At 36.2% G+C, this 14424-nt stretch overlaps 1 protein-coding gene across 5 annotated transcripts in view; it reads left to right on the top strand.

The window, feature by feature from the left end:
* Nucleotides 1-14424, top strand: part of NIPBL (NIPBL cohesin loading factor) — a 198172-nt gene that overhangs the window by 153855 nt on the left and 29893 nt on the right. For all 5 annotated transcript variants that reach the window (XM_039464756.2, XM_039464792.2, XM_074386607.1 and 2 more), the window contains 2 exons: nucleotides 669-722; nucleotides 13494-13602. In XM_039464756.2, the coding sequence (XP_039320690.1) occupies nucleotides 669-722; nucleotides 13494-13602 (163 nt within the window). The remainder of the gene's footprint in view (nucleotides 1-668; nucleotides 723-13493; nucleotides 13603-14424) is intronic.

The raw sequence follows: 14424 nt of genomic DNA, 5'->3' as shown, positions 1-14424 counted from the left end.
TAGTTATATATTTTTAATTATGCATAAGCTATACATTTTATGTTTTTAATATAAGAAATTTTTGCCAGTCACAGTGGCATATGCCTGTAATCCCAGCTGCTCAGTAAGATGGGGGTATCAACTGGTCCTTGAACCAGGAGTTAAAGGCTGCAGCGTACTGTGATCATGCCTGTGAATAGGCCCTGTACTCCAGCCTGAGCAATATAGCAAGATCCCCTCTCAGGAAAAAAGAGAAAAGGAATTCTGTATATTCAATTACATGATATTCTACATTTCTATTGATGTCTTTAAAATGTACCGTCTAGCAGGGTAATAAGAAATATTTTTGTTTTTATTTATTATATTTTTGTTTTTAATGTTTTACATCTTACAGATTTTCCTCACAGAGCGTAGTTCAAGTTATTGTGTCATTTTAAACTTGTGCCATTTTAAACATTTAGTGCCATATTAAACTTCAATATATTAAGCTAATTTCTTCAGTGTGTTTTAAGATTTTAGAATTACGTTCTATAACACTGGTAAAGGTTGGGTTACTGAAAAAATAGTTTAAAAATAAACTTTTGAATTGAGAAAATTGAAACATGTTTCAGGCTAAAGCATAACAAAAGTATGTTTTACTCAGATTTTTAAATGTATTTCTAACTTTGATACTTTTCACCACCCATTAGGTTGCAGCATGCAGAGATACTGGATATGACTGGTTTGAGCAACTCCTTCAAAACGTGAGTGTTCTTTTGACTCCTGATAACATAAAATTTAATAGGTTTTTTGTTTTGTTTTTGTTTTTTACTTGATGATTTAAAAGAACCTTTTTAGTTTATTTGGCAGGAAAAATTCATTTCAATATGTTAGGCTGGATGATTTTGTTAATTTCTCTAATTAATTCAGTTGCCTGTTATAAAAGTAAGACTTCTGAATCATTAACTAAAATTCTGTCTTTCCTTCTTTCCAGATAATTATTTTTTCTTTAATCTCTGTAAATAATAGATGCAAAATTTATAAATGGAACTACATATTGCATTAAATATATAATTACATAATGTGGTATGTTATGCATAGAATTTCCTTTAGTAGTACAAAATCAATGTCACATAGGCAGAAATATCCATCACCCAGCTTCAAAAATTATCAGCATTTACCAGTCTTGTTTTAACTATCCTTCCCTTATCTGTTTTTTTAAGTTATTATTATACTTTAAGTTCTGGGATACATGTGCAGAACATGCAGGTTTGTTACATAGGTATACACATGCCATGGTGGTTTGCTGCACCCATCAATCTGTCATCTACATTAGGTATTTCTCCTAATGCTATCCCAATTGTTATTGGTCTAATCAGGGATTTGACTTCTTCCTGGTTTAGTCTTGGGAGGATGTATGTGTCCAGGAATTTACCCATTTCTTCTAGATTTTCTAGTTTATTTGCGTAGAGGTGTTTATAGTATTCTCTGATGGTAGTTTGTATTTTTGTGGGATCAGTGGTGATAGCCCCTTTATCATTTTTTGTTCCATCTATTTGATTCTTCTCTATATTCTTTATTAGTGTGGCTAGTGGTTTATTTTGTTGCTCTTTTCAAAAAAGCAGCTCCTGATTTTTTTTTTTTTTGAAGGGTTTTTCTTGTCTCTTGTCTTCTTTAGTTCTCCTCTCATCTTAGTTATTTCTTGTCTTCTCCTAGCTTTTGAATTTGTTTACTCTTGCTTCTCTAGTTCTTTTAATCGTGATGTTAGGGTGTTGATTTTTGGTCTTTCCTGCTTGCTTTTGTCGGTGTTTAACGCTATAAATATTCCTCTACAGACCGCTTTAAATGTGTCCCAGAGATTCTGGTATGTTGTGTCTTTGTTTTCATTGTTTCCAAGAACATTTTTATTTCTGCCTTCATTTCATTTACCCAGTATCATTCAAGAGCACGTTGTTCAGTTCCCATGTAGTTGTGTGGTTTTGAGTGAGTTTCTTAATCCTGAGTTCTAATTTGAATAGCACTGTGATCTGAGAGACTATTTGTTATGATTCCCATTCTTCTCCATTTGCTGAAGAGTGTTTTACTTCCAATTATATGGACAGTTTTAGAATAAGTGCTATGTGGTGCTGAATGTATATTCTGTTGATTTGGGGTAGAGAGTTCTGTAGATATCTATTAGGTCCGCTTGGTCCAGAGCTGAGTTCAAGTCTTGGACATCCTTCTTAATTTTCTGTCTTGTTGATCTAACATTGACAGTGAGATGTTAGTCTCCCACTATTATTGTATGGGAGTCTAAGTCTCTTTATAGTTCTCTAAGAACTTGCTTTATGAATCTGGGTGCTCCTGTATTGGGTGCATATGTATTTAGGATAGTTGCACTTCTTGTTGCATTGATTCCTTTACCATTATGTAATGTCCTTTATCCCTTTTGATCTTTGTTGGTTTAAAGTCTGTTTTATCAGAGACTAGGATTGCAACCCCTGCTTTTTGTTTTATTTTGTTTTCTATTTGTCTGATAAATATTCCTCCATCCCTTTATTTTAACCCTGTGTGTGTCTTTGCACATGAGATCGGTTTCCTGAATACAGCACACTGATGGGACTTGACTCTATCCAGTTTGCCAGTCTGTGTCTTTTAATTGGAGCACTCAGCCTGTTTATATTTAAGGTTAATATTGTTATGTGTGAATTTGATCCTGCCACTGTGATGCTAGCTGGCTGCTTTGTCCATTAGTTGATGCAGTTTCTTCATAGCGACAATGGTCTTTATAATTTGGCATGTTTTTGTACTGGTTGTTACTTTCTATGTTTAGTACTTTCTTCGGGAGCTCTTGTAAGGCAGGTCTGGTGGTGACAAAATCTCTCAGCATTTGCTTGTCTAAAGGATTTTATTTCTCCTTTGCTTATGAAGCTTAGTTTGGCTGGATCTGAAATAATGAGTTGAAAATTCTTTTCTTTAAGGATGTTGAATATTGGCCCCCGCTCTCTTCTGGCTTGTAGGGTTTCTGCTGAGAAATCTGCTGTTAGTCTGATGGGCTTCCCCTTGTGGCTAACCTGATGTTTCTCTCTGGCTGCCCTTAACATTTTTTCCTTCATTTCAATCTTGGTGAATCTGATGATTATGTGTCTTGGGGTTGCTCTACTCAAGGAGTATCTTGGTGGTGGTCTCTATATTTCCTGAATTTGAATGTTGGCCTGTCTTGCTAAGTTGGGGAAGTTCTGGATAATATTCTCAAGAGTGTTTTCCAACTTGGTTCCATTCTCCTCGTCACTTTCAGGTACACCAATCAAACGTAGATTTGGTCTTTTCACATAGTCCCAAATTTCTTGCAGGCTTTCTTCATTTCTTTTCACTCTTTTTTTCTCTAATCTTGTCTTCTCACTTCATTTCTTTGAGTTGATCTTCAATCTGTGATATCCCTTTTCTTCTGTTTGATCAGTTCTGCTATTGATACTTGTGTATGCTTCACAAAGTTCTCATGCTGTGTTTTTCAGCTCCATCAGGTCATTTATGTTCTTTAAACTGGTTATTCTAGTTAGCAATTCATCTAATCTTTTTTCAAGATTCTTAACTTCCTTGCATTGGGTTAGAACATGCTCATTTAGTTCTGAGGAGTTTGTTATTACTTACTTTCTGAAGCCTGCTTCTGTCAGTTCATCAAACTCATTCTCCATCCAGTTTTGTGCCCTTGCTGGCAAGGAGTTGTGATCCTTTGGAGGAGAAGAGATGTTCTGGTTTTTGGAATTTTCAGCCTTTTTGCACTGGTTTCTCCCCATCTTCATGGATTTATCTACCTTTGGTCTTTGAAGTCAGTGGCCTTCGGAGGGGGTCTCTGAGTAGACATCCTTTTTATTGATGTTGATACTGTTCCTTTCTCTTTGTTAGTTTTCCTTCTAACAGTCAGGCCCTTCTGCTTGAGGTCTGCTGGAGTTTGCTAGATGTTCACTCCAGATCCTTTTTGCCTGAGTGTCACTGGCAGATGCTGCAGAACAGCAAAGATTGCTGCCTGTTCCTTCCTCTGGCAGCTTTGTCCCAAAGGGGGACCCACCAGATGCCAGCCAGAGATCTCTTGTATGAGGTGTCTGTCGGCCCTTATTGGGAGGTGTCTCCCAGTCAGGATACACAGCGGTCAGGGACCCACTTAAGGAGGCAGTCTGTCCCTTAGCAGAGTGCAAACACTGTGCTGGGAGATCCACTGCTCTATTCAGAGCTGCCAGGCAGGGACATTGAAGTCTGCAGAAGCCGTGCCTACAACTACCGCTTTTCCCACGTGCTCTGTCCCAGGGAGGTGGGATTTTATCTATATGTCCCTGACTGGGGCTGCTGCCTTTTTTTCAGAGATGCCCTGCCCAGAGAGGAGGGAATCTAGAGAGGCAGTCTGGCCACAGAGGCCTTGTTGAGCAGCAGTGGGCTCTGCCCAGTTTGAACTTCCCAGTAGCTTTATTTACTCTGTGAGGGTAAAACCGCCTACCCAAGTCTCAGCAATGGCAGATGCCCCTCCCCTCACCAACCTCAAGCTTCCCAGGTGGTGCTCAGACTGCTGTGCTGGCAGCAAGAATTTCAAGCCAGTGGATCTTAGCTTGCTGAGCTCCGTGGGGGTGGGACCTGCCGAACCAGACTACTTGGCTCCCTGGCTTCAGACCCCTTTCCAGGGGAGTGAACAGTTCTGTTTCGCTGGCATTCCAGGCACCACTAGGGTATGAAAAAAAACATTCTACAGCTAGCTCAATGTCTACCCAAACAGCTGCCCAGTTTTGTGCTGGAAACCCAGGGTCCTGGTGGCATAAGCACCGGAAGGAATTTTCTGGTCTGTGGGTTGCAAAGACCTTGAGAAAAGCATAGTATCTGGGCCAGAGTGCATGGTACCATCCCTAATGGTTTCCGTTCACTAGAAGAAGGAGTTGTCCAAACCCTTGCACTTCCCAGGTGAGGCAACACCCCAGCGTGCTTCAGCTCACCATCCTTGGGCTGCACCCATTGTGCAGCCAGTCCCAATGAGATGAAACTAGTACCTCAGTTGAAAATGCAAAAATCACCCACCTTCTGTGTCAATCTTGGTGGAAGCAGCAGACAGGAGCTGTACCTATTTAAGCCATCTTGCCAGCAATACCTTTCCCCTGTCCAGTTTTATCCTTTTCTTTCTTTCTTTTTTTTTTCCTATAATACTTTTTTTTTTTTTTTTTTTTTTTGAGACAGAGTCTCGCTCTGTCACCCAAGCTGGAGTGCAGTGATACCATCTTGGCTCACTGCAACCTCTGCCTTCTGGGTTCAAGGGATTCTCCTACCTCAGCCTCCCAAGTAGCTGAGGTTACAGGTACCCACCACCATGCCCAGCTAATTTTTGTATTTTTAGTAGAGACAGAGTTTCGCCTGTTGGTCAGGCTGATCTCAAACACCTGACCTCGGGTAATTCGCCCACCTCAGCCTCCCAGACTGCTGGGATTACAGACATGAGCCACCACACCCAGCCTGTAATACTGTTTTTTCTTTTCTTCTTTGAGACAGAATCTCACTTTGTCATCCAGGCTGGAGTGCAGTGGCACATCTCAGCTCACTGCAGCCTCTGCCTCCTGAATTCATCTGCTGCCTCAGCCTCCCAAATAGCTGTGATTACAGGCAGGTGCCACCAAGCCCAGCTAATTTTTGTATTTTTTATAGAGAGGGTATTTCACTGTGTTGGCCAAGCTGGTCTCAAAACTCCTGACCTCAGGTGATCCTCCAACCTCGGCCTCCCAAAGTGCTGGGATTACTGGCGAGAGCCACTGCACCCAGCCTGTAATACTTTTAAAACAAACTTTTATATTATCTCACTTTATATTATCAGACTTTATATTATCTCACTTATAAATACTTTATCATCTGTCCATCTCTAGCAGATAATGACTTTTAAAAAACAACAGAATATTATTTATATCAAAATTAATAATGTATTATTCCATATCTAATACCTATCAATGTTCATATTTTCCTTTCTCAAAAATATATTTTCATAGTTGGTTTGCAGTTGCTTTGGTCAATGTACTCTTAAGTCTCTTATCATAGTTTGTCCCTCACTTTGCTTGTAAGTTTTTCTGTAGAATCTCCCACATTCTAGATTTAATAGGTCACTCTTTTTCTGGTATCATTTAAGATGGTCCTCTGTCCACCAGTTTTCAAGTAAACTCTTGGTGAAACCTAGAGGCTTAATAAGATTAAAGGTCAATTTTTAATCTAGGAGACAAATACCTCATAGGTGGTGCTGAATATTATTACATCACAGCAGGAAGCACTTGTCTAATTGTCCCATTTTCAGTGATTTATTTTTGATGAATTTAAGTGATTATATACAGTCATGTAACCTCCAGCACAATGAACACACAGGATCTCACCCTAAAAAGCTTCCTCATGCCCTTTTGCAGTTGATCCTGTCTTCCTGGCCCTAGAAAACTATTGATCTACTTTTTGTCACTATAGTTGTACCTTTTAGAAGTTAGTATCAATGGAATCATACACTATGTAATCTTTTGTGTTTGACTTTTTTGACTTAAAATGTTGATTCATTCCTTTTGCTAATATATTAATATACCTGTTTATTGCTGAGTAGTTTCAATAGTGTGGATATATCACAACTTCTTCATCATTCACCATTTTTGGACTTTTGGGTTCTTTCCAGTTTGGGGTTGTTATGAATAATGCTCCTGTGAATATTGGTGTATAAGGTTTTGTGTAGATGTATGTTTTCATTTATCTTGAGTAATTTCCTAAGAATGTGATTACAGAGTCATGTGATCAGTGAGAAACTGCCAAAATGTTTTTCCGAAATTGCTAAACCATTTTTCATTTCTACCATCCCTGTATGAAAGTTCCAGTTCCTCCACATCCTCACCAATTCTTGTCATTGTCAGTCTTTTTTTTAAAACTTTAGCCATTTTGGTGCGTGGTAAAAGTGTAGTACGTTGCTTTCTTAAGACGTCTTTTTTAAAAAACCTTCACGTGTTTTCCTATGTTTTCAATCTATAATCTTAGACTGTCTTCTTAAATCATCTTTCATTTCATATTTTTACATGATATATTTGGCATCATTTCTTTCCTAAATCAAATAATTAGCTCTGTATCATAGAGCCTTTTGACCACCTTAGTTAAGTTTATGTCAGCCATGACAAAGGATGCATCATGATTTTTAAAAATCATATATTTCATTTGATCGTTATTATAAATGATTAAGTAAGGATTCAGTGTAACTGTTAGAAATGTCACTATTTACTATTACTAAAAAAATTTTCAAATAATATCCTCCTGTATTAGCAAGTTAGAAGCAAAAGGGAGCTGACCAGATTTATAATCTCTTAACAATGATAGTTTTACTTGTACGTTCTTTGTATCTTTATTCTCTAGTCCCATCTATTTAGTTAGTAAGTTAGTTTATCCATCCTATTCATGATCCCTATTCTGTGCTTTCCTACTTTAGTTTCTGCCAACAACTTAGTTTACCAATGATATTGTGACTTGGTGATACATTTCCTTATACTAGCAGAGTTTGGTTTAGTGAAAGAAAGCAAACTCATATATATGTAACAGAGATGTAACTACTCTGAACAATTATAACATGTATGTATAAATGTTAAGAGAAGCTAGGAAGGATGTGAAGAATGGACTGCTGGAGTTATTACAAATTCTTGAGTCCACAATAATTAACATGTTTACTGTTTTTACATGACCACAGGTACATACGCTGCATTCAGTCCAAGTTCAGATATTTCTAATTTTTATTTTTGGATTGGGTTTTTGGGGTGTTGTTGTTAAGTTTGTTTGTTTTTTGTAGATCATTGACTCTCCCCATTTATTGAATATGTTTTTCTAGGGAAACTTGAAGTACTACTGAAATAGCTTCAAATTCCTACATGTACTAAACTATGTTCATTGTCTTAATTATGTTAGTATGTCTTTTTTTTTTTTTTTTTTGAGACAGGGTCTCACTCTGTCGCACAGGCTGGAGTACAGTGGCACAATCACAGCTCACTGTAGCCTCGACCTCCCTGGCTCAAACAATCCTGTTTCCTCAGCGTTCCAAGTAGCTGGAACCACAGGCATGCGCCACCATGTTTAACTAATTATTTTTCCACCACACCCAGCTAATTTTTTGTATTTTTAGTAGAGACGGGGTTTCACTGTATTGTCCAGGCTGGTCTCAAACTCCTGACCTCAGGTGATCCACACTCCTCAGCCTCCAAAGGGCTGGGATTACAGGCATAAGCCACCATGCCCAGCCAGTATGGCATTTTTAAATGTATGGAGCTATCGTTCCTTTTTATAGCCTTTAACAATTCATAGTTTTTTGTCATTTTTTCAGTAGAATGTGGAAGAATGACATCTGTCATGAAGGTCCTCACATTTTTTTATTTCTGAAATGTACTCCAATTCATTTAAGCCACTACCATAAATTGAGTAACTCTGTATGACAGTCTTCTTCAAAAAACACATTCATAGCCCTGTGATGGTTACACAGAAATTAAATAGATTTTTACGATGCCATTTATTTTAATTACTTATGATCTAAGACTGACCCTTTTTAGTTTGTAAGGAAAATACAGGCAATGAAAAAAAGGTAAGGGTAACCAATATTTCATCTGTTCCTGTCGTTTGTAATCTCGAGCAAAATGTTTCTGAGTTTACAATAAAACATTTTATCTCTTATCAACCAGTGAATGTATAAATGAACTATGACAATTCCATACAGTTTAATAGTATGAAATACAATGTAGTAGTCTGTTCCACATCGAAAGGAACAGACTGTCAATACATACAGCAACATAGATGAATAATGAAACATTATACAAAGTAAAAGAAGCCTTACATAAAAGAGTACATATTATAATTCCATTTTTACAAAATTTTAGGAGAGGTAAAAGTAATCTGTACTGGCAAAAATCAGAAGAGAGGTTGCAGTGGGCTGGGGATTGACTGGGAAAGGACATGAGAAAACTTTCAGGGATGATAGTAATGGTCTCGATCAGTGGTTCTGAAAGTTACCAGCATTACCTGGGGATTTATTAGAAATGCAAATTCTCAGGCCCTACTCCAGACTTAATTCATCAGTAACTCTGAGGGTAGAGCCCATCATTCTGTATTTTAACAGTCTCTTCAGATGATTGGGATATAAGTTAAAGATTGAGAACAACTGTTCTGTATCATGGTGTAGGTACTTGAGTTACGGTAGTGAATGCGTTTGACAAAACTGAGCAAATGTACGCTAAACATTTGTGCATTTCATTGCATGTAAGTTTTATCTCAAGGAAAAATGGAGAATATACTGAAGTCTCCAGTTTACTTTGAAATGGCATTGAAAGTAAAATGGATATAGGTGTGTGTACAAAAATACATATGCATACATCTATACACACGTGTGTGTGTTTGTGCCCACATGCGCACACACACGCACATCCCAGCAGAATAAAATCTTAAAGGTAAGGAGCCAGGCTCAATAGCTTGCACCCAGAATCTCAGCCTCTCAGGAGGTTGAGGCAGGAGGATCATTTGAAGCCTGGAGTTTTAGACCAGCCTGGATAACATATCGAGACCTCGTCTCAAAAAAACATGAGTAAATAAAATTAGCTGGGCATTGTGAGATGCGCCTGTAGATCCAGCTACTTGGGAGGCAGAGGCAGGAGGATCACTTGAGCCCAGGAGTTTTAGGCTACAGTGAGCTATGATCGTGCCACTGCACTTTCTTCTAGGGCACAGAGTCAGACCCTGTCTCACACACAAAAAAAATATTTTAACTGGTAGGATCTAGATGATGGTGGTTAGAAAGTCATGATAAAATCTGCTTCAACTCTTTTGTATACTTGAAGTTTTTCATAATAAAAGATAAAGATGGTATTAAAAAAATGTACCTATATCACTGGGAGTGTTGGTACCTTTAAAAGGTATTTATCAAATGAGCAAACTAAATTATACTTTTAAAAAAATTGTATGCACCTTGATTAATTATTTATATCATGAGTATGTGGCTAATAATTAAAGTAGAAGAAAATCATTTCAGAGTGGGCAAGAAAAAATTTTGATAAAATTCAGTACCCTTGAATGATTACCTATAATAAACAAGGAATAAATGCAAATTCCTTAACCTGACAGATAAAACTACAAAACCTACAATGAAAATAATGAAAAATGGGAAAATAATGCAAAATGTGAGCTCTCTTCAAAATCATGAATAAAAAATATTTAAAATGTCAAGGTGATTGTGAAATGTATATAGAAGAGCAGAGAACAGGTAAAAATATCTAAATAATTTCTGAAAAAGCTGGAGCACTGACTTGCCTTATAAAATATCGGGACTTATTTTTAAAGATACAGTAATTAAGAGTAGTCATAAGTAGATGAGTACTAAAAAGAAAAATGGAACAGGATAGAGAGCCCAGAAAACAGGCTTACACATGTAGAATATGCTTGCTATTAAACAGAAGTGGCACTGCAGATTATGGAGAAAAGATAAACCATTTAGTAAATGGGGTTGGGACATTTGACTGAAAAAAGAAAAAAAAGAAGATTCCTACTTCAACTCAAAAATCAACTCCATATAGATTAAAGCAAAACTTTAAAACTTTAAAACTTTTTTTTTTTTTGAGATGGAGTCTTGCTTTGTTGCCAGGCTGGAGTTCAGTGGCTGGGACTACAAGTACGTGCCACCATGCCTGGCTAATTTTTTGTATTTTTGGTAGAGACAGGGTTTCACTTTGTTAGCCATGATGGTCTCAATCGTCTGTCCACCTCAGCTTCTCAAAGTGCTGGGATTACAGGTCTGACCTACCATGCCCGGCCACTTTAAAACTTCTAAAAGAAAATATAGGAGAAAAAAATGTATTTTTATATATATATGTATACACACACACACACACACACACACACACACACACATATTTTATATATAAATATAAATATATATATAATTTATATATTATAATATATAATTACATATATTAAAATATATATAAATATTTTAATCACATGGTCTTGCTGTGTTGCCCAGGCTGGACTCAAACTCCTAGTCTCAAGTGATCCTCCTGCCTCAGCCTCTTCAGTAGCTGAGACTACAAGCATGCACCACCATGTCCAAGCTGAGTATCTTTTTGATCTTTGGGTAGGAAAGGATGTCCTAAACAAGTCACAAAAACCATTACCCTTAAAAGATTGAAGAAAGTGAAAACACAAGTCATAAAATGGAGAAGATACTTGGCACATATATAACCAACAAACAATTAATACTGAGAATAAATACATAAGAACTCCTATCCTGCAAAACCAGTGTAAGTCAAGAGTTCCAGTAGAAAAATAGGTAAAGTTCATTAATAGGCGTTTTATGGAGAAAAATAGCATATAGGGCCTATACTGTGTTCAAACCCATAGTAAAGTAAGAAATACAAATCAAGACCACATTTTACACCATTTTATTGAAAAAAAATGGAGAAGTCAATCACAAGTCATGGGAAAGAGAGATCAGATAGCATCTCTTAATACATATAATAATTGAGAAAATATTACAGCCACTTTGAAAAACAATGATTTCATAAAATTATCACTTAAAAACGTTATCTTGTGAAGTTGAACATGCATATATCCAGTGACCCAGCAGTTCCAACTTCAAGTATATATACACAAAAGAATCTTGCATATTTGCATCAGGAGGCATGTACAAAAATGCTCATTGTACTAAAATTGGGATTAATCTATCTACAAAAGAGCAAATAAACGAATTAAGGTATAGGCTCATGGTGAGCTATTGTACAGCAATGAAAATCAGTAAAATACAGCCATGTGCAACAACCTATGTCATAGTGGCATAATGCTGAGTGAAAAAAGTAAGTCTCAGAAGACTACATCAAGTATACTACCTTTTAGAAAGTGGAAAATCAAAGAAAGCTATAAATAGCATACAGCTTAGACTTTTTTTTAAGCAAGGAGATGGTGGATTTTCTGATAGTGGTTACCTTAAGTGTGAAACAAGAACATGGAATAAGGGAAGGAGCACTTTGGGAGATTTAAGATATTAAAAATAGTCTTCTTGATTTAGATTCATAGTATGCCATTATTTATTAGCAAATTAAAAGGGCATATATGAGTGGTGTGTCATGAATCAAAACTTATGATTATTTTGTATGTACCTGAAGCCTTGGAAATGAAAAAGAATAACCTAGGATGAGAGAGGATAGTTTTCTACTTCTGCCTAAAAAAAGGCTAAGCTAGGCTGGGCGTGGTGGCTCATGCCTATAATTTCAGTACTTTGGGAGACTGAGGCAGGTGGATCACTTGAGCCCAAGAGTTCAAGACTAGCCTGGGCAACATGGAGAACCCCATCTCTACAAACTATACAAAAATAAGCCAAGCATGATGGTGCATGCCTGTGGTTCCCAGCTGTGTGGGAGGCTGAGCTGGGGAGGTCAAGGCTGCAGTGAGGTCTTATTGTGCCAGTGCACTCCAGCATGGGTAAGACTGAGACCCTGTCTCAGAAAAGATCAAACTAGAATATGATATTAATAGCTGCATTAAGGAAATTAGTTACAGAGTAAGGCAGGAAGAATTCGTGGTTCAGAGTTGAAACTAAGTACATTCAAGCTGTCTGCTTTACTTATTTCTTTAAACTGGAGGAAAAGGGGCAGTGTGTGTTACATTATTCTGGTTGCTGTCAGTTGTTTTAATCATTTATGTATCTTTCAGGGAAAGTTTAAACTTGTGCTGCCCAATATAAGCCACATGCATTTTTTTCAATGTTAATTTCAATTATTATTTTATTTAATTTTAGTTCCTCAGTCACAGTAGGTACATTGCCAAGTGCTTAATAGCTGCATGTGACTCTTGGGAACCATATTGGATAGCAAGGATATAGAACCTTTTCATTATTGCAGAGAAAGTAATATTTAATAGCAGTGGAACTCTTTACAGAAATCAAATACACCTTTAGATTCCTTCAGTATCCCCAGAATTATATTAGCTAGTTTTTCTTAGCAAAACAGATACACCTTATGACTTTTCTGTTGACCTTTGATTATGAAAGATTAGATTGGTTTTACTTCCTAGCTGTATTTAGAATGATCTCCATCCTCATCTCATTATTCATAACACTTTTCTAGCATTGTTTGTGATTTTGCAAAGGATAATGCAGTAAAGAAATCTACCCTTATGTTTTACAATTGCCTTTTAAGGTGCAATTCAGATGCAGTTACAGTTATTAATTCCCTAAAATAATTCAACTTGTATTATACGTGACTAGGGAGAAAAGGAAGGTCACCTTTTTTGCATTTCACATCTTACCTTAGGTCTTACACAGCAGTTTAAGTACTTCATAGTAAAATTGTTTGGAAGTATTGGTAAATTACTGGTTTATAAAATATTTTTAAACATATATCATATTTTTGCTTTATTAATTAGCACATTGAGTATTAAATTGTTAAGGACAAATTGAAAAGTATATTACTTATGGACGTGTTTAATGTGTTGATATTATTATTGCCTAATGAATAATTATACCCGGATCTTTTTTTGTACATATACATATATAGTTGTTGAAGTCTGAAGAGGATTCCTCATATAAACCTGTGAAGAAAGCTTGTACTCAACTTGTTGATAACCTAGTTGAGCACATTCTTAAATATGAGGAATCTCTAGCGGGTAAGACATTTTATATATATATTGATCTTTAGTTGATTTTACAAGATATTATTAAATACTTTGAGCACATTTCTTGTTTTTGCCTCTGGCTCTGCTTGTCTAATGATTACTTCACTTTGAAATGAAATACATTTTTTGTTATATAGATATCTGTTTGATGTTGCATTCTAGATTATATTGTTAAGATTGACTAAGATTATCTAGAGCATTGTAATAAAAGCATGGGCCTCATCTCTTCCACATATCTTTTAATAGCATACTACAATTTTAGATGTCATATTGAATAAGAATAAAAGTCCAGAGGCTAATAGGTATCTAGCTAATGATACTCATCACAAAACTGTTATCTTCTAAGTCATATAAAATGGTCTCTCAAAATGAAATTGTTTTAGCTATTATAAAAATGTTTTTAAAGATTTGTATTACATTCCTAATATGTATTATTGTTACATAAAAGTTTGCTTAATTTTGAGCTAGAAATTTATTAAAATTTATAAATCACAAATTAAGTACTTATGTTTTATCTCTCACATTATTTACCAATCACAAACTTGAAAATTTTTAATCAATTATAAATAAACAGTTATATAAGAAATATAAAAATTGATACCCATTACTTTAAGCACACAAAGACTAGCATTACTTACCGTCTAATGCACATTCATGAGGAACAACAATCAGCCTCAGTCATTCTCCAAAACTGGGAGCCAATAGTCTCTAACAGAGGTCCATTTATAGCACCTATGGAAGTTGTTGATGTACTTTATATTTTGTATGCAGTCTTTTTTTCCCCACCCCCATATATACCTTTTTTTCTTTTTT

Source organism: Saimiri boliviensis, chromosome 1 (assembly GCF_048565385.1).
Source record: "Saimiri boliviensis isolate mSaiBol1 chromosome 1, mSaiBol1.pri, whole genome shotgun sequence".
Classification (NCBI taxonomy): Eukaryota; Metazoa; Chordata; class Mammalia; order Primates; family Cebidae; genus Saimiri; species Saimiri boliviensis.
This window is presented reverse-complemented; position numbering and strand designations above follow the sequence as displayed.